This window comes from Sciurus vulgaris (assembly GCF_902686455.1).
Source record: "Sciurus vulgaris genome assembly, chromosome: 4".
NCBI lineage: Eukaryota > Metazoa > Chordata > Mammalia > Rodentia > Sciuridae > Sciurus > Sciurus vulgaris.
Window position 1 is genome coordinate 16707072 of NC_136464.1, and position 20706 is coordinate 16727777.

A 20706-nucleotide genomic window follows, 5' to 3' on the forward strand; every position below is an offset into this window, starting at 1 on the left:
CGAATTTGCTTACATATTGTCCGTGGCTGCTCTCAAGTCACCTAGGGGGAGTTGAGCACTTGGCATAGAGGCCACACGGATGGCAAAGCCTGGAATATTTACTGTCTGCTTGTTTTATTAGCTCTAGATTAGGCTGTCACTTTGTCATAGGCCTGGAAAAGCTAAGCGTCTGTTTCTGATTCGTAAAGGCTTTCAAGGGACAAAAATGGAACCAGACCACTTGTTGTATAGCGTGGCCACTCTGGAATAGCAACGTTAACATGTTGACCTTTTTCTATGTAAATATATAAATAACTGAATATATGAGTACAAAGAGTATAATATATGAGTATAAAGAATCTATGAGTATAATGAGTATATGTCTAGAGTTGGAATTCAACTATATATACAGTTTTATATTTTTTGACTTAAAATCGTAGTGTGAACATTGTAGTGCATCTTGCATATTTTAAAGGACATATCCCCACTATATAGTTTTATAATACATGGTAACAAAGAAAGTCATATTTCCTTTGGTAAGTGGACACAAGAGAACCTTTGATTTCTTTTTTTGCCCTTATGTTTCTGCAGTAAGACCAGCCAGCTCTGCCTCTATAAATAGTGATCACCCTCAGCTGTGTTCTGCAATTACCTGGGATGACTCAGAGTCCATTTAATAACTATAGCCTCATGTCTTCTTCCAGGCACTTAGGGAAGCTCAAGTAGCCAGCCCATTTTAAACTGAAGACACTCTTCATCAGGGTGATCTCCCTTGTTAAATTCCTTAATAAAGTACCTTTTTTGGGTAAAATTTTATTGAAGTATATATATAGAGAGGTGCATATACCAACTGTGTATAGTAGGAAGAATTTCCACAGGTGGACATGGTTACATGGCTAGATGTCAGATCAAGAAATGGAACTTGACCAGATGTCTGGTTTTCCTCTTAAGAGTAACCACCTGATTTCTCAAACAAATTTTGCCCTTGTTTTTTTAAAAAAATATTTCGTGATGCTGGGGATCAAACTGAGGGCTTTGTGTGTGCTTGGTAAGTGCTCTACCACTAAGCTACACCCCAAACCCTAGTTTTGCCATTTTTTTAGCTGTATATTTTTATAGTATTTGCTCTGAAAAAGAACCACGTGTTTATTTATCAGAATGAAATTGATTATTACTTTATTATTTGTTTTTAACAAGAAAAAAACATACTTACAACATTCTATGCCTGGTATTTTAAAATTTGGGGTTGAAAATTTTCTAAAACTATCTCAATCAAGTTCTGGCAATGTTTTGAAGAGTGACTTGGGGTTTGGGTCTATGGTGCATCTGGTGTTTTGGTTTCCAAGGTGGAATATAAGAAGGATCTGGAAAGTAGTAAAGGTCACAGTATCAACTACTGTGAAACGCCTCAATTCAGGAACGTGAGCAAGATCTCAAAATTCACCAGCGATGTGAGTTGCATGTGTCCCTATGTCTTGGAGAAGCAGGGATGCCTAGGCATGAGTACCTATGATATTTGGTTAAGGTTGCCTGCTGGGATTGGGTATTGTGGAGTCAAATTCTGTCACATCCCCCCTGTCCCTTCTTATGCTTGACTTTGAGTCCTCAGGGCAGGACCTGTCCTTTCTGTCCATTTGCATCCCTTCCATGCAGCCCAGTGTCTGCTCCTAATGACGAATGCTGGTGAGGGAGCCTGGCTGAGCACGATCCGCCCCCCATGTGACTTTGTGCTTCTGAGTGAATGCATGATCTCACTTAACTCTCATAGTCATCTGGGAGCCAGACAGTCTCTCTCTACCTCAGAGATGAGCAGACACATACTGGAGTGGCATTTGTGAATTTGGACATTCTCAGAGAAGGTCTGGTGATGTGTCCTTGAGAATATCAAGGACCTGTTCTAGAGTGTATGATATTACTTCTGTTCAGCTGTACATAATAGTAGAATTTGCAATCACAGGTGACCTTGTTAGGCTCAGTATGGAATTTATTTTGCATAAAAGTTCTGGTTAAGAGGATCAATTTTGGAGCTAACATACTTGGTGCCATATAGTTAGCCAAGTGAGCAAATCATTTAAGTTCTCTGAACCACTTTGCCAATCATTCAAATGGAGATGCGTTGGGGTCTTTGGCCCCCTTGCTCTTCTCAACCAGTGACAAGGGAAGGGACACTCCCCAACAAGGCCAGACCCGGAAAGGTAGGGCCGACTGACCGCCCGCACCCAGCCCTCCGGGTGGAGGACAATCAGACGCATCAGGGAGACCAGTCACAGCAGGAACTCGTTTATTGAGGAAGTCACACAGCTTTTATGTAGGGTGAAGTCTAGGCAGGAATCACCAATCAGCTTAAAGGTCAGCAAGGCACGGGGTGGCGGGGGTTGGGGGGGTGTTTTCACACAGGTGAGAGTCCCATAGGACTATATGCCAAGCACGAGCTGATCACGTTTGTGGAACTGTTGTTAACCAATCCCTGACGGTGGTCTGATTTATCGTCATTAACTTTTGAAACCGCCTTTGAGGCCTTGATCTTGCTCACCCGCCAGGAAGTAAGGAGTCAGCCTGAGCTAGTTAACATGCCATTAGTGCCAACAGAGATGATAATAAATTCTTTTTCTTCATAGAGTGACTGGCAAAGGTTAACTGAGATAAATAGAATCATGTCTAATCTATAGCAATAGTATGTCTAATCTATAGCAATAGTATTCTATTATTATTATTATTATTATGAATAGTATTCTACTCAGCCCAGGCCTGGAAACTCACTGACCTCTCAGGGCAGATGATTTTAACGCAGTGTCATGAAGCTACCCAGATTTTCCTATTTATGACTTCTCATCATTCCATTTGGATCTTCTATTTATTTGATGTTATTAGAGATATAACATCATTATTTAACATGGTCACAGTGACCAATTTTTACATCACAGAATTTGACTAAGGTCGTCTTCATATACAGTCATCACTTTGCATCCATAGGAAATTGGTTCCAGAATCCTCTTGGTGGGTACCAAAATTCTCAGATGCTGAAGTCCCTTATATAAAATAGCTTAGTAATTGCATGTAACCTCTGTACATCTGCACATATACTTTAAATCATTTCTCAATTACTTATACTACCTAATATAATGTAAATGCCATGCAAATAGTTGTTATGCCATATAGTTTAAGGAATTGTGACAACAAAGTCTGCATGTGTATAATACAGATGCAATGCTTAAATTAATATTTTCATTCTGTGATTGGTTGAAACATGGGTGTAAATTTCAGAGGCAGAGGGCTGACTGTATGTGGAAGTAGAGGTAATTGCATGCAGTGACTTGCATCAGTCCCCAGTCTGGGACTGTGCAGACAGTGTCCACATAATCAGTGCTTGCCAATGATGGGCTCTACACACTCATGATAAGTTTTCACATTGGAAAAATCTGGTAAATTTAAAACCAAAACCGTAACAATAAACAAATAAGCCAAGTCTGCTTTGTGCTCCCATTGCTGGTCATACCCATGCTCCTGAGGGCTTGTCTGCTGTCTTGATTCAACTTCTTGTGCTTGCTTGAAATTTAAGTGGTTAGAAAAAAAGTTTGCTTTACTTTTTACTCAGTGGTACACTGACTACTTAAATGGGTTATATTTAATCATTTGTATTTTGGATTTAGTGAATTAAGACAAATAGTTTATCTTCAACCTGTGGGGAAGTTTTTGCTGAAAGTTTTGTGTTTCTATGTAGAATAAATATAAAGAAAACTACCAGAACCACATGAGAGGCCACTATGAAGGAGTTGGCATGGACAGACGCACACTTCATGCTCTGAAAGTTGGCAGTCTGGCCAGCAACGTGAGTGCTTTGTGCAAGGGCCTCCAGGGGTGGAGTGGATGGAGCATCAGGAATTCAGCTCATTGTTTTTCAACCTCTCTAAAATATTTGTGTTCTCCTGGGTAAAGACAGACCCATAAGAATTTCTAAATGTTAACTAACACAACCAAAAATACTTACAATTCCTTGAAATTTTCCAAGACTCAATGTATTTTTCTTAGCTTTCTCTGGTTTAAAGAGTACTGAGATTTTTATAATTGATCCAGTGTGAAAAGAACTTTGGGTTTCTGAGTAGTAAAGAGAAGTGGATGAACACAATTCATATTTGAAAACCCCCAGGATTCCAGAGCTTTTGTGATTTATATGGCGTTTATTCAATGGTTGGTGAGTTTGTCTATTTGAGTCTTTGTGTTCATTGAAGACCTGCTATGGCCAGGCATTGGTCAAGGTAATAGGATCACAAAATAGAACAGGTCCCTGTTTTCCTTGTAGCATGTAATTATTAATTTCTCTGGATTTATCAATCCAGTTCACGGAGTTTCAAATGCCAGGTTGTAAATCTTGGAGGTCAGGGACACTGAAAGGAAACTACTTTCATTATGCAAATGTCAGTTTCTTCTGCTTGAGACTGTCCAATTTGACCTTTAGGGGAAAAAAAATAAATAAATACTCTGAAGACTCAACTTTTCATTTATTTTCTTGGAGTGAGCTAGAAGTAACTCCACCTTTTGCCCAAGCCCCAAGTGCATGCGCTCTTTGTTAACAGAAACGACAAGGAATCTCATCATTAAAAAGAAAGATAAATAACACTACAGATGAACGTTAACTAATCTTGGATAATTAAGAAAAATTCAAATTAATCAAAGACAAAAGTGTGAACATAACTTAATTTTCCTTGGAGGTGATGAAACTGAATTAATTTTGTTTTTGGCTATTTTAAAAGTATTTCTTATGACATTCAAATGAGGTCAAAAGAGAACAGGGACTGATTTCTTTTTTCTTGTTCTTGTCTTTGGGTTTCAGATTGCCTACAAGGCTGATTATAAACACGATATTGTGGACTACAACTACCCAGCCACTCTTACTCCCGCCTATCAAACAACCATGAAGCTGGTTCCCTTGAAAGATGTAAGTCCTCTTCTGATGGTCCTTTTGTTTATTACTTGTCACTTCTTCCCTGTGGGGCTATTCTTAGGCAGTAAGAGGGAAAGAAACAAGATAGATCAAAGGCAGGAGGTGGAAGGGACTTGAGCAAGGGGACTCTTTCCCCTGGGAAGTCCATCCATGCATGTCTGGAAACTCAGGTTTTCAATGTACAGTGGGGTCCACTCTGGTTTTGTCTTAAAAACACCCTGAAGTTCATTTTCTTCTTTTAGAAATGAACTGCTGGGGGAATTAATGATCATTATTTCTTAGCAGTGCTGACTTTTTTTTTTTAAGCTTTGGAGTATAGTATGTTAAGGACTGAAGGAAGTAAAATAAAACGGATAGATGAATATCAGTTGAAAGTAAGTGGTAATGTTGACTGAACTTTTTCTCAGGAACACATCAGAAACATATCTGTGTGTGTGTGTGTGTGTGTGTGTGTGTGTGTGTGTATCCATATATAGATAGCCATATCTATCTGCTTATCCCTTATTTATTGTTATTGCAACACTGAATCCTTTTATAGTTTGGCTTGCCCCAAACAAAATAGTACAATTCAATTTATTGTTTTCTGATTATAAGAATTTTACTACCTGTTTACTATGGAAAATTCTGGAAATACAGAAAAGTACAAAGAAAAAGACAAAAGTCATTTGACATCTTAAAACATTCTTAAGGTGGTCTCTAAGTGAGTGGGTGCCATAGTTCTTGGTCAGTGAAGGTGGTCTCTGATCAACAGTTCAACACACAGTACTACATATATTTATTGAATGCCCAGTGTTACTTACCTTCATTTCCTTTGGGATCAGCTTGACTCCAATATTTGACTTGAGCTTCCCCTTTGGTATATAATGCTTCACCCTTTTCTCTCTCTTGCTCACATTAGGAGCAATAGGATTGGTTGGGTCTAACATGGTGTCCAGGACATTGGAGCACACACATAGCAAGGATAGTGAAAGGGGTTTTTTAAAGGAGATGGGAAGTAGAGGAATGCCTCTACTTTATTTTCAGGAAGTTTTTTCTCAGGAAGTTTTACTGGGTTGACTTACTCATCTCACCTTAATGAAACCAAAGTTAAACTTGGCCATTATCAAAGTTACTTTCTTTCTCTTTTGGCTGCATACGTTACCTGGGACACTTGCCAATTAAGAGTACTTCATTAAAACTCCAGGGTGTGCTTGTGCAGCAGAGTTCTAGAAATCATGCCTAATAAATAGCACAAACAAAACAAGATTGATTCCTACAATTTTGTTCTCCCATTATAACAAGACCTGAGACAACATTTTTCCAAAGAAGACTCTGGATCAAACTGTACACCTGAAATATAGCTAGCCCACTTGGGGACGTCTGATACATGAATGAACTTAGACTGAATTAGGAGTATTGAGTTTCGAGATACATTCTAAACTGGCAGGGCATGAGCCACATGCAGGCTATAGGAGTCTTTTTTGTTTGGTTTGGTTTTGGGCCACACATGTCTAAAAATAAATTGAACCAACATGTGGAAGCTGTGAATTCGACAGTGGAATTAATATTTTCATCTTTTCTTGAAAAATCTGAAAAGCCTGGGAGAAGCGGCCCCAGTTTCTGCATGGTGGCAGTTGTCTGGGACTGAGAGGTGGCGGCTCCCTGAGTGTGACTTATCTCCTTTTCCCTTTCCTTCCTGGCTCTGGTGTGAATTTGAGTTTACTGTCCCTGATGTAGGGACTTTAGCGTTCAGGAAATTTGGGGGGAATCCATTCGCAAGAGCATTTGTGTCTTCTCTGTCTGATAGCCTTAAAAGTGGTGAAATAACTATGAAATTAAATAAAGCATGGGCCCTCAATTAGAGAGCATTCCCTTTAGACAGATTTTATAAACACTAATAGAATTAAAATGAGACTCTATATTTAGCAAAGAAACCCTTCAGAATGTAGATTGAAGCAATAGCCAGGCATTTGTGATGTTGCAAAGATGTGATTAATCATGGAGACTGTTAATTATGTCCTGCAGAGAAAAGTAATTGTGCTCTGTGACATACTTAATGCAGAATAATCAGGAAGGAAGATGCCATTTAAAAAATATAGTTTTTGTGACATTTTATCATGCATAATTCTGAATTCTAATAGACTCTATTATGAGTTGATAAGTTTTCGCTCTGAATTAATGCATTAGGAAGTCACAGTACTGTAATCTCATTAATAGTCGACTTTGAAATGACTTTATATTTCCTAGTCTTCCCTATATTCTCAGGACACAGACAAACTTTTCTCCTTGAATCATAGGGAGGGTAAAGGGATGCTGTCCTTGACTCCAAGTCCAACAAAAACACTCCAAGGCCCAGTGTATTTTCCCTAGGTCCTGTTCTAGAGGTTAACTTGTAAGTCATTCATTTGTGCACAGAACACATTTCCCTATCTAAGCAATACTAGCTCTGGTCATGGGGAACCTCTTGTCCAAATACCAGGTGAGTAGTCCAAGCACACTAGTTTTGGCAAACCAGGTTAATATGCATACATTAAGAGCCACCTTGAGAGGTAGGGTCCTGGGATTCAAATCCAAGCTCTGACACTTACTAGCTGTGTGACCTTGAGCAAGTCACCTTAGGTCTCCAAGCCTCAGCTTGCACATTATAAGGTAGGGATGATAGTAGTGCCCACCGTTAGGGTGTTTGGGAGAATTAAATAAGTCATGTGTGAGAGACTTGGAGTACTGCTGGACCCAGGTGCATGCCCTGAGGTTGGTCGTGATTACTAGGAGCTGGTGTTGGGACAGGCAAGAATGAAGGGAGTACAGCAGCCAGTGGGCCCAAAGTGGCCATTAGGTCTACTTCATTTGCATCACTGAATTTTAAAAATATAGAATTGTTTTCCAGTATTTAAAAATTGCAAGATTTTTCCATAATAATATAGATTTCTGATTTCTTTGGAATAATTAGAAAATATAGCCATTCTATGTCCTACTCCGGTGACGCATGATAGCCAGTGCTCTAGAACGGGGTGGCACCTGCCGCCCTTGCTACTGTCCCCATCACCCCTCATTCCTTTCCCCCAGTGAGACCAGGCATTGAGCTTTGTCCCTGGTTCCCACAGACAATTGGGGCCTCAGGCTGCAGACTCCCCAACACAGGCCGTCATCTCAGGGAGGCAGCTCCAGGAGGTAGCAGCAGGTGGACAGAAGGACACAGACACAGGGCTGCAGTGTAGACAGATAGGAGATGTAGGAAAGGGCATGGCTGGGGTGGGGCCCCCTTGAAAGGCAGAGCCAGCCACCTGAAGAGCAGGTTGGTGGCCATGAGTGAGGTCCAGGTAGAGTTGGCAGTGGAGAGTGGGGTGCAGCAAGGGGTGGGGGGTTCTTAGGCAGGACGCAGCTCTACAGAAGCTGCCACACACTGTGGGATCCTGGGTGGGGGTGGGGGCTTCAGGGAATAAACCAGAGATGTGAAATCTGCCTGGGGGACATATGGTGGTGATCAACCCCACAAGCCAAGCCAGGGCCCAACAGGCTCAGGGGCCTGACCTGGAACCCGTGGGCAGAGAGGCTCCAGTGTCCTGAGGGACTGGACTGAATCATCTGGGGTCCTGGGAGAAAGGACTCATCTGCGATACCTATGTGGGCAGGCCGCGTCTGAGTTTGCTCCCTGAGCACAGCCAGGTCTCTGAGACTGTTGAAGGAATGAAAGAATGAACAGGTGGGTAGGTGGGTGGGAGGGACCAGAAAGGCTTAAGGAAAGAAGGTCAGGGTTAGGAATGAGTGTGCTCCTTCTTTTACCTGGATTTCCAGCTAGCCTTGGTACAAAATTACCCCAAAGGTCCTTACCCATCCAGACCTACCCTCATTTATTTACCCCAGATCCCCTTCCTGCCAATAGGCTGTGGGGGGCTCCTGCTCAGTTCAGCTCAGCCCCTCCCCATTAGCTGCTTCCAGCTGCACACCTTGACCTTTACTCCCTGGCTCCCCTTTGCCTGGACAGTGGATCTTGGTCAGTTGTGTTTGGAGGAAAACATGATTGGATGAATAAGGTTTCATGTGCAAATGGCTAATCATCCTTCACTCTCTAAAAAGCAATTTGCATTTTCCCAAAAGAGAAAATTCCCTAGTCCCAAATATCTTGAAGTAGGAAGCCAGGCATCAAGCTGTGCTGGAAATTCTGCCTCCTCCCCTTCTGAACTCATGGCTTCTGTTGAAGTGCTTGGGGACTCTCACCAAGTGGAAGTGAGACCTGGCAGGGGCTGGTGCACAGGTGGTCACCCTAGGCCATCCCTGTGAGGGGCCGCTGGTGCTCAAAGACGTGTGTGGGCTTTGGCAGACTTTTTGTCCCTCTTTCATTTCTTTCTCTTTTTAAAAAACACCCCATTTTTTGTGAGGCATAAGACATATATAGAAAAGTGTAGTAAGTGCAGATATTCACCTTGAATTTTTATAAAGTGGCCATGTGCAGATTTTCCTTGAGAATAAGTCCAGGAATAGCATTATCAGGACATGGGGTAGTGTATATGCCAAAATGCCATACTGTTTTCCAAAGCAGTTGTGCTGATCTGCATGTTTTCCAGTGGCATTATGGGAGCTTCCATAGCTCCCTGTCCTTGCCAACACTTGATACTTTCAGCAATTTTAATTTTCTCTCTTCAGGTGGTGTGGAAGTGTATCCTATTATGATTTTAGTGTACATTTCTCAGATTAATAATGTGGACAAGCATCTTTTACTATGTCCACTGGCCAGTGAGTTGGCCTCTTTTTTGAGTAGCCTGTACCACTCCTTGGTGTGCTGTTTTCCTGTCTGTCAGCTTAGGGTGTCTGGTGGTGTCCAGTTGAAATCTTTGGTTCCTTTTCTAATAATTTGAGAATCACCACTTGGTTGGGTTGGGGAAGGAACCCAAGCAAATCTTAGAGAAAAAAACCAAGTGACATCTTCTTGTGTCTGTTTTTACCTAGGTCAACTACAGGCAAAGCATTGACAAGTTGAAGTACAGCTCTGTGACCAATACTCCGCAGATTGTCCAAGCCAAAATCAATGCCCAGCAACTGAGCCACGTAAGTGACCAGCCTCTGCCTGGCCAGATGTGGGGGTATCATCATCGTTGTGAGACCTCTGGACATCTAACTCCCAAAGAGTTGATCTTTATTACTGACAGAATGTCTTATTATGATCTTGGAATGATCCCCTTCAAAAAACTTTTTATTATGGAAAATTTCAAACACATTCAAAAGTAAAGAGAATAATGTAATGCATCTGCAGGTACCCGACCCTCAGCTTCAGCAAGTATCGACTCAGGGCCTATCCTGCTTTATCTATATACCTACCCATACCCCCTTCCCCTATTATTTTGAAGAAAATTCCGGTATTTTATAACTTAATCTAGAAATATTTTATAAATATTTCAGTATGAATCTCTAAAAGATGGAAAAAGGTTAAACCTGTTTATACCATTTTAATACATCACACCAAAACAAACAAGACACCCTAACAATAATTCTTTTTTTTTTATTTAGCTTTTAAGTTTTTACAGACTGCATTTTGATTCATTGTACACAAATGGGGTACATCATTTCGTTTCTATGGTTGTACACAATGTAGATTCACACCATTTGTGTAATCATACATGTACATAGGGTAATAACGATGCTTAACAATAATTCTGAATGTCAGCAGTGTCCAAAGTTCAGGGTCAATTTTTGGTCAAGTCTCAGATGATGTGTATCCTTCCATCAGGAATCACGCATCTGACTAGCTCTCGTGTGTGTGTGTGTGTGTGTGTGTGTGTGTGTGTGTGTGTGTGTTTTAAGATGTCTCTTTCTTCAAACACGTATTTGGTGGTTTCTTGTTGAGAATCAACCCTGCATACAGCAAGAGACTCAGCACCACAGCAAGTTACAAAAATAAGTTTCATGCCTTCAAGGGCTCATAGGAGGAGTTGGTGAAGTTGCCGCAGGGAATTCTTTTTCAAACACGCAACTTTGAATGTGCCTTTGAGTTGTTGAAGTTTTCAATCGGCCCCTCCAATCTATTAATTTGAAACATTCCCCAAATTACAGGCTTCTGTGTAAAATGGATTTTCCATGAACTCCTTCTTAGTGATGGGTCTCAGGAGAAAGTGGGAAAGAGAGTTTCCCCCTCAAAGTTCCCCTTCTGCCCATATAAAAACCCTGCAGCTGCATTTTCTACCCATCAGGTGAATTACCGCGCTGACTATGAGAAAAACAAGTTGAATTACACACTGCCACAGGATGTGCCCCAGCTGGTGAAGGCCAGAACTAACGCCAAACTGTTCAGCGAGGTGAGCGGGCTACCGGGAGGCCACGGAGGGGGACGTGGGTGGATGTGCACGTGGAGACGCCTGCATGGTCCAACAAGCAGGGACCCTTCTAATCCTGAGAGAGGTTCCTCCGAGGCATCCGTCACATTTTAATTCTGAACTTGGCCATCTTACGGCACTCATTCACTAGGGATGGCTTGGTCAAAGCAACTTGCTTCTCATTATCTGAGCACACGTATGGCCTATGAGAACTCTGTACAGCCATCAGCAGTGCTGTCATTGTCATCACCCTGGTGACTTCTACCTGGTGACTTGCTGTGTGGGGAAAATACAGACTTCAAGAACAATCCTGATTATGAGAGTCTTCCAGAGTCATTGGTGAGCTGCGATTAGGCTTCTCGTTCCAGATCGGATTTGTGGGACAGGAGGAAAACCCCCAGAATTTACATTTTCTGAACTGGGATGGCTGATATGACGTGCCATGATAGGATACAGAGTCAGCATAACCCTCGGGAACTGTTGTAGGGACACAGTTGGTGGCATGGGCTTTGAGATCAGGTAGACCTGGGTTCAGATGTAGGCATCACCAGCTTTTACCTGTGCGACCCTAGGTGAGTTCTTTAATTTCTTTGAGCCGCACAGGCCTGATAAGAAGATGTGCAATCAGTGAGTTAAAGCATTTAGGACAGGGCCAGTAAGCCGTAGCTGCTGTTACCATGGCGATATCAATACCTTCTGTCTCAAGGGCACTTGGCCAGTTTACCATTTGTTTCCATATACCATATCTAATTTATTCGCACGCCGACTCTGAGAAAGAGGATATGATCTTCTTTTTGTAAATGGTAAAATCAAAGCTCAAAGATGTAATTAACCATAGTCACATGACCAAGAAATAACAAAGTTTTGTCCTGATCTCTTACCATTGCTCCTCGTGGGCCTCTGACTAAGGAATCAATGAACTGTGTTAATAGTTATTATTACTATTTTTATAATAGCAGCCAAGACCGGCCTGTAAGTTGTTAAAGAAACCAACTTTCTTTCTTTAAAGAAAATTTCTCTTCAACTTTTGGAAGGACTCTAGGTAGCTATTCCTGCTCACCTGTGTTTTTGTTTGTTAGGTGAAGTACAAAGAAGGCTGGGAGAAGACAAAGGGGAAAGGATTTGAGATGAAGCTGGATGCCATGTCTCTGTTGGCCGCCAAAGCCTCTGGGGAGCTTGCTAGCAATGTAGGTTTTCTCTCATTAACTCAGAAATGGATAAGGAATGGTTCCAATAAAGTGTCAGTGGTCCTGCTGAAAAAAATAATGACTGACTGTTAACATTGTAAACATCGCAATACTTTAATCTTCTTCTGGATCCACGCAAGACTGGGAGGTGGTTTCTCAGAATTGTTCTCCTAGCACTTGTTAAACCGAGCCCCTTAGATGGCAAAGTTTCTCTCACTCACAGGAGACTTTCTTTTTCTCTCAAGATTAAATACAAAGAAGAATATGAGAAAACAAAAGGCAAAGCCATGGGAACCACGGACTCGAAGCTTCTGCACTCCCTGCAGGTGGCCAAGATGAGCAGTGAGGTAGACTCCTTTCCCACCCCCGAGCCTTTCTCTTAAAGTTATGTTACTTGAAAACTTTTTCCTGGCAACTTCGCCGGGGACCATTGCCTTATATTGACTTCTACCTGCAACTCCTTTCTTTCCTGGCTTGTGTAAGAAGTGTGCTCGCTTTCTTTATTTTACTGAAGTATGCTCTTCTTTGAAAATAGAGAAAGAGTGTAGCCCCAACAGTGATAGCCTCTACTGATCGAGGTACAGAGGTGTTTGGCCAAGTTACTTAATCCACACATTTGCCAGTCAATCACTATGGGCAAAATGCTGTATGAGACACGGGAGTCACAAGAATGAATGTCTTATATAACAAGTTTCTCCCTCATGGAAATTAGTTCTGCTGGGAGAGTGACTTAGTCTATTTTCTTTTGCTATAACAGAATATGTGAGACTGGTCACTTATAGAGAAGGAGGAGGTTTATGTGGGCATACAGTTCTGGAGGCTGGAAGTCCAAAATTGCATCTGGTGAAGGCCTCCTGTAGCATCACCATGGTGGGAAAAGTGGGGGGCAACAGGGAGAACCCAAGTGGCGGCCTTGCTTTTTGGAGCACATTCTTTTTTATTTTTTTAAGTACTCAAAAATCTGTTAATCAGATGAGCACTGTTATAAGTATCAGTAGGTATTTTATAAATATCAATACAAAATATGAATTGCAGATTATAGCCTCCTTTTTCATAAAATAATCTCTGAGGTTTGTATCTCAATGTAGTAGCCCATGGTCCAGTCCCACGAGAGGGAAAACTAGTTCCCTACTGAGGCACAGTATTATCTACTCACGTGGGCTTCACCCCCATGACCCAAACATCTCCCACTAGGCCCCACCTCCCCACTGCCTCGTTGAGGAATTAAGCCTCCAGATACATTTTGGTGATGGGAAACCATGTCCAAATCTAATAGGGAACTAGGCAGTAAGCATTCCAGTCATTGTGGTGTTCTGGATGAATTGTACAATAACAAGACAACTGGTATTCGGAGTGTTTACCAAACACCTGGGATATCCCAGGCTCCAACGAATCAGAAAAAGGCTACTTGTAAACAACCATGGTGGCTGGAGATTAACTGTGGTAAACATCACTTACCAAAGTAGGAGATATTCCTTTGGGGAAAGAGAGCATGGCTAGAAGGGACACAGCTGGTTTCTAATCAAGTCTTCCCTGCCATGCCGGACAGGCAGAAAGCCTGTGAGCATTGAGTTCCTGCTCTGTGACCACTGCTCCAAGTAGCAAAGCCAGCTTATGCAGCTCTGAAGGTTCAGGTGGACATAATTACCTGACCAAACTATTAAGATGCTGTGACTTGAATGGAATATGTGAATTGGCATCTGGGTTACCATTTTGGATTTGTCTACTGGGCAAGCTGGTGAAATGCATAGTCATGAAGCATAAAGAGGCAGTGAGATTTTGGTTTGGTTTAGAAAGAGAATGAATTTTTTTAAAATATGCAGTTGGAGCAACTGAGGGTCATAGAATGGTATTTTATCTAAAGTCATAGGTAGTCAGGATAGAGAATTGGACTCCAGAGCTCTTGCTAGCTGGTCCACACTCCTTTTACTGCAATACCCTACCATCCCCACCACATGCCATCATCATCTCTCACCTCCATCACTACAATCACCACCACCATAATTACCATCATCACCTCCATCATCACCATCGTTACCACCAGGCTCACCATCCTCACCATCATGGCAACCATTATCAACACCAGGACCACCGTTATTACCATCATGGCAACCATTACCATCATCACCACCAGGATCACCATCCTCACCATTGTGGCAACCATTACCACCATCACCACCACCATCACCACCACCACCATCAGTCACCATCATCACCATCATGATCACATCATTACTGCCACCACCACCATACCACCTCATCACTATCATCCTCGTCACTCACATGTATCATGTGTTTGCTATGTGACAGTCCCTGGACTAAGCACATTTCTTCTACTCTTTCCTATACTTCTTATAACAGTTTCAAGGAAAGTGAGCCCTCAGGGAGGTGAAATACCTTGCCAGAGGTGTCCCAGCTGGTAAAGGGCAGATCAGGTCTGAGCTCAGGCTTGTCTGGCTCTGAAGCCCAAGCTTTGTTATTCTGCTTCTGCAGAAACCACAGATCAAGTGCCCTCTTGCTAGAGCAGCCAGGTAAAAAGAGCTAAGATCCATAAGAGAGAGGCCTCCCAGAGACAAGGGGAGCCACAGCAGCCCGCGACGCTGCCTTACAGAGCTAAGCCCTGGGTCAGACCTTTTACAGATGGTGGCATTGAAAGCATCCATTCCTCCTGAAAGCCTGGGAATCTTTCTTGTGTTTTCACAGCACTTCTGCAAGAGCAGTCTTTAGCTAATGGGCCTTGTTTGGTATATTCCAGGTTGAATACAAGAAAGGCTTTGAAGAGAGTAAGACCCACTTTCACCTACCCATGGATATGGTAAACATCAGGCATGCTAAGAAGGCCCAGGCTCTTGCCAGTGACCTGGACTACAGGAAGAAACTGCATGAGTACACTGTGCTGCCTGAAGACATGAAGACTCAGTGGGCCAAGAAAGCCTACGGGCTCCAGAGCGAGGTGAGCCCTCACTTGCTGCCAGCTCTGCCCACATCTCAGAACTAGATATACTCTCAGTGTGATTTTGAACTTGTGCATGAGTCTATTACATAACTCAGAGGACTAGGAGGAACTGCTGGAGATGCTGGGCCCAGGGAGGACAGACGAGGAGGCAGAATCAAGACAGTGGAGACTCAGGGATGGAGGTGTGGGGCTTACAGCCAGGGGCAAAGTTAAGATGTGTTGGCTTAAGCAAAAGGGAAACAAATCTTGGAAATTTAGCAGGTTGGAAAAGAAGGTTCTTAGCCAAAATATACGAGAAATGATCTTAAAAGTTTTTAAATTTTTATTTGTTCTTTTTTATTTTACATGACAGTAGAATCTATTTTGATTTATTGATGCAATCATGGAATGTATCTTTTTCTAATTAAGATTGATAAATGGCCTTTCTATTAAGGTGGTGGTGTTTGAATATTAAAGTAGGACATGATATTCTCGTTATGAGATGGGCTCAGTGGCTGTACCTCCCAAGTAGAGAGCTGCCTGATCATAGGGAGGAGGAAGCAGTTCTTCTGGGAGGACAAATGCAGCATCGAGAGCTTCCTGACTCTCCCACCAACTTCGTCCTGTCTGCACCTGTGTCTCTGATGAGGGCCTGGTGGGGTTTCTCTTGCAGCTGCAGTACAGAGCCGACCTGGCCTGGATGAAGGGAGTCGGGTGGCTGACCGAGGGCAGTGTCAATCTGGAACAGGCCAAGAAGGCTGGACAACTGGTCAGCGAGGTAACCTGAGCTTGCACCCCTGGCCTTCACTGGTTCTCAGTCCAAGTCACCAAGAGTGACCTTAGCCTCTGATTCCTCCTCCCCACACCAAGCTTTTATTTTAGATGTGATTCACAAGAGAGTACTTCTTCATTTTGCATTTGCAGTACATCCTGAACTAACTTTCCACACCCTTAAACTTCCTGGAGAAGGATTTTTAAGAAGCCTGCAATTTATGTTAAGAAGCAGCTGCAGGGCTGGGGAAATAGCTCAGCTGGTAGAGTGCTTGCCTCGCAAGCACAAGGCCCTGGGTTCAATCCCCAGCACTACAAAAAAAAAAAAAAAAAAAAAAAAAAAAAAAAAAAAACAGCTGCATTAAAAGAATAATTTCATATGGAAAGATCGTACAGGTTGATCATCCTTAGGCTAAAAACCTGAAATCAGAAGTGTTCTAAAATCCAAAACTTTTTGAACACTGATATGATGCCCCAAGTAGTAAATTCCACACCATGAAACTTTGTTTCATGCACAAATTTAAAATATTATATACCCTGGGTGTAGTGGTGCATGCCTGTAACTCTAGCAACTCAGGAGCCTGAAGCAGGAGAGTCGTAAGTTGGAGGCCAGCCTCAGCAACTTAGTGAGACCCTATCTCAAAATTAAAAAAAATAAAAAGGGCTGGGGATATAGCTCAGTGATCAAAATCCCCTGGGTTCATTCCCCAATTACACACACACACACACACACACACACAATTATATAAAATTACCTTATGTATATAGAAGGTGTATATGAAACATAAATAAATGATTTTTTGGTCCAGACCTGGGTCCCATCCCCTTGATATCTTATTTTGTCTATGTGAATATTCCAAAATCCCAAAATATTTGAAATCCAAAAAGGGCATTTTACATAAGGGAAACAACCAGTAATGTGTTTCTTGCGTGAAGAGGATGTGCTTGCTTCGGAATCAGAGTCTGATAATTGGAGGTGAGTGTTCTCTTTATGCCTGTGCCTTAACTGCCTTGTAGACTTGGGACATGTCACTCACCACCCTGACCCTTTTCTCTTGGTATTAAAATGAGAAGGTTGAACAGGATACTCCCCAAGGGCCCTGTAGCACTAAGCCTGTGCATCTCTTTATGCCATGGAATGGCAACAGGCAGAAGAGGACTTTGGAAGGACATTTCACTTGGAAGTGTGACTATTTCAGGAACTTTGTTTGGGATTTTCAAAGGGGATTCTTATCTCAGTGCCAGGAAGGCTGAGTCGGCATATCTCTGGCAAATGATAATAATAGTGATAAAATAGCCACCATTATGGACTGATGATAATTACATAATCACTGGTGCATTCGGTAGACCACTTTGAGTGTGTTGATGCATACTGCTGTTTATAGGTTGCCACTGTCCTATGTGAGTGGAGATGATGAGCCTAGTACAATTCCCATTTTATACATGAGGAAAGAGAAACTTAAGTCAACATCCAGGTGGGTAGCAGACTGGGGTTGGTACCCAGTTTGTGAGACCCGGTGCCCTAACTCTTTTGACCACTAGGCAATACTACCTCCCCCAAACAGGTTTTGGCATTTATTCTTACCTTTCCGCTGCCTTGCCCTTCTCTCAGACAAAGACGCATTTGGACTCGGTATAGATAAATAAGGAAGGTAGAAAGAGAGGAATAATCCTTTGGGGTTCCTTGAGACTAACTGAACTCCAGGTGGAACAATGAAAGCCCACTCTGGGATTGGGGTGCAGTCTGGAGGGGGGTCCAGACAGTTGGTCCTTCATCCTCAGGAATGTCAGTGTCTACCTTACTTCCTGTGCTGACTACAAAATTTTAAGCTCTCTTGGGCCAGAAAGATTTTATCTCCTTCACCTTTTTTATGTGCCAGAACAGATTTTTGTTTCTTTAGTAAGTTGTTAGTAGGTAAATTTGAGCCACGCAGTCTGCGGTGACTGGGAATTGCCAACACCGGAAGGGCAATGTGACATCACATGGTGAGGGAGTTCTCCTATTCAGCACAGTGCAACAAGGAAGGGAAATTAGAAGACTCTTTAGAATATTTCCTCCAGATCCCTTTTATCTAAAAAGGAGGAAATTTGGAGTTCCCAGAGTTCTAGCCACTGTGTGGGGTTCAGCTGTTCTCCGACGCTCTTGCTGAGAGTTTGGCGGTCTCAGGATCTGAGCTCATGTCTGGTCTCCCCACCACGTGGAGCTCCTGCTACGACCCGCCATCCTCAGCAGCCGCCTTTCCCATCCACTTTGGCACCTCGAGTGGAAAATCCAGAGGGACTAATCTTCAGGAAAGACAAGAAGTCCCCACAGGGGGACAGAATTAGCACATTTGACAATTTGCCACCATGAGAGCAGACCTCAGCGATCTGGGAGATGAGACGCTGGAGGGCGAATCCCGCCCGAGCACCAGCCTTCTGCTGGTGGCCCCTAGTGCTCCTCCCTCCTCGTGGCCAGCGCTTCCTGGACAATCGTGGTGACGACCACGATGGTGGCAATGGCCAGGTACTAAACACACGTGCCAAGGACTGGCTCACATGGGAGGAATGGCACACCCGGAGTGAGGGAGCCTCTGTCGTCCCACCGCACGGGGGGGCGCAGGCCCGTTCAGTGACGTGCCCTCTGCCGTGGAGTGAGAGAGGCGCGGCGGGGTTTGAGCCTCAGTCCTGTGGTTCTGAAGCCCAGGTTTCCTCCACTTCCCCTCCTGTGTCGGATCTAGGTTTATAAAATGGAAACAGCTGCACACAGTGAATCACAGTCTCTGCCAGAAGGAAAAACCAAAGTTCCCACCCAGTAATCGCAATGGAGACACCAGAGCAGGCTGACTGGGGGCATGTGGTCCTGTTTCAGCTGCGGGACCAACTAGAACACTGTCCCCAAGGACGTGCTCGAGCCACAGAAAGTGTGCGTGAACACATGCATGTGTGTGTGCTGGTAGGGGCAGCCCAATTCCAATGCTACCGAGTCCTTTTCCTTTCAGAAAAACTACCGGCAGAGGGTTGACGAGCTGAAGTTCACCAGTGTCACCGACAGTGCCCAGATGGAGCATGCCAAGAAGAGCCAGGGACTGCAGAGCGGGGTGAGTCCTGGGCTGCCCTTTCTCCCCCAGGCTGCTGTGTCATGGGCATGGGAACCTTCAGGGACAACAGCAGGTGCTGCCCAGGCACGACCCAGGAACCAAAGAACCTTCTCCTTAAATAGGCTGGACCCAGTTTTCCCCAGGCTTCCAGGCTGCATCTGGGAACGAGACACCCATCCCGGCTCACCTCACTTCTCCCCCAAGCGGTAGAGATAGGTACAGCCCAGTGTCCCTTCTCTGCTTTCAGTATTCCTTCCTTCTCATTCTGCTCTCATCAAAGACTGTAATTCTGAAGCCAGGAGAGAATTATCTTGGAGGAGGACATTTGCCTGTGGGATGTGTGCAGGTCACACCCATTAGACCTCTGGCCTGGGAGGTGGAACAGTGAGGCGCCATGTTAGCGTCCAGCACCGAGTGAGTGCCCTCTTCCCTGCAGTTGGGCCAGACCCTCTCTAGTGTTCCTTCCTAAAGGTCCAGGTCCCCCTGCTGGAAAGGATGGTATCCACATCACTCAGTCAGTGGAAAGCCACTGTTTGGAAACTCAGTTCCAGGGTGGGAGAAGGGAGAGAGAAAGAACTTTCCATGGGGAAGTTCACTCTGGCTGTCCTTTTGGTCACTGTTCACTTCCGGGCGTCAGTGCCTCCCCACGCATCAAGGTTGGTTATGGAGGCACAGAGGGGAGTCTGTGCTGATCTGAACCCCTGGTGGGGTATTCTGTGTGTCCAGGCACAGTGTAAATGGCAACAGCTTGGGGAGGTCAGTGGCATCTTGGGGGCAAATGTATGAAAGCAGACTTGGAGGGGTTTTCGGGTTGGCCCCTGAAAGTAAACCTAGTTTACTTTATTCTGCCACCTAGTGCCTGGTCTGTGGTTTGTTTCTTTTTAAATTGTTTTGTTTTTCATTAATGTATAATATCTGTACCTACTTATGGGGTACAGTGTTATAATTTGATGCATGTATACTGTTTTAGTCAGCTTTTGGCTGCTTTAATCAACTTTTTGCTGCTGTGACCGGACTTGACAAGGATAATTTTAGAGGACGAAAAGTTTATTTGGGGCTCACAGCTTCAGAGATATCTGTCCACAGAAGGCCAACTCTGTTGCTCTGGACTGGAGATGAGGCAGAGAATTATGGCAGATGGGTGTGGTGGAAGAAAGCAGCTCAGGACTTGGTGGCCAAGAAGTGGAGAGAGACTAAGCTCACCTCACCAGGGATAAACCATATACCCCAAAGACATGTTCCCAGCAACCCACCTCCTCCAGCCACACCCTACTGCCTATGATTTCCACCCAGTTAATCCATTCAAGTGGATTAATGCACTGATTAGATAAAGCTCTGATAACCAAATCATTTCAACCTCTAAATTTTCTTCCATTATCCTACACATGAGCTTTTGGGGGATACCTCATATTTCAACCATAACACATACAATGTGTAATGATCAAATCAGGATAATTAACATTTTCATCTCCTTCAATATGATCATTTCCACGTGTTGGGAACTTTCAAACTGTTCTCTAGGTAT

At 43.5% G+C, this 20706-nt stretch overlaps 1 protein-coding gene across 5 annotated transcripts in view; it reads left to right on the forward strand.

Moving 5' to 3' along the window:
• The window catches only part of NRAP (nebulin related anchoring protein), a 70052-nt gene that overhangs the window by 14752 nt on the left and 34594 nt on the right, over window positions 1-20706 (forward strand). For 3 of the 5 annotated variants that reach the window (XM_079137446.1, XM_079137442.1, XM_079137443.1), the window contains exons 12-21: window positions 1326-1430; window positions 3701-3808; window positions 4811-4915; window positions 9848-9946; window positions 11086-11190; window positions 12288-12395; window positions 12641-12742; window positions 15151-15348; window positions 16004-16108; window positions 19083-19181. In XM_079137446.1, the coding sequence (XP_078993572.1) occupies window positions 1326-1430; window positions 3701-3808; window positions 4811-4915; window positions 9848-9946; window positions 11086-11190; window positions 12288-12395; window positions 12641-12742; window positions 15151-15348; window positions 16004-16108; window positions 19083-19181 (1134 nt within the window). The remainder of the gene's footprint in view (window positions 1-1325; window positions 1431-3700; window positions 3809-4810; window positions 4916-9847; window positions 9947-11085; window positions 11191-12287; window positions 12396-12640; window positions 12743-15150; window positions 15349-16003; window positions 16109-19082; window positions 19182-20706) is intronic. The other 2 variants (XM_079137444.1, XM_079137445.1) reach the window with 1 other exon arrangement.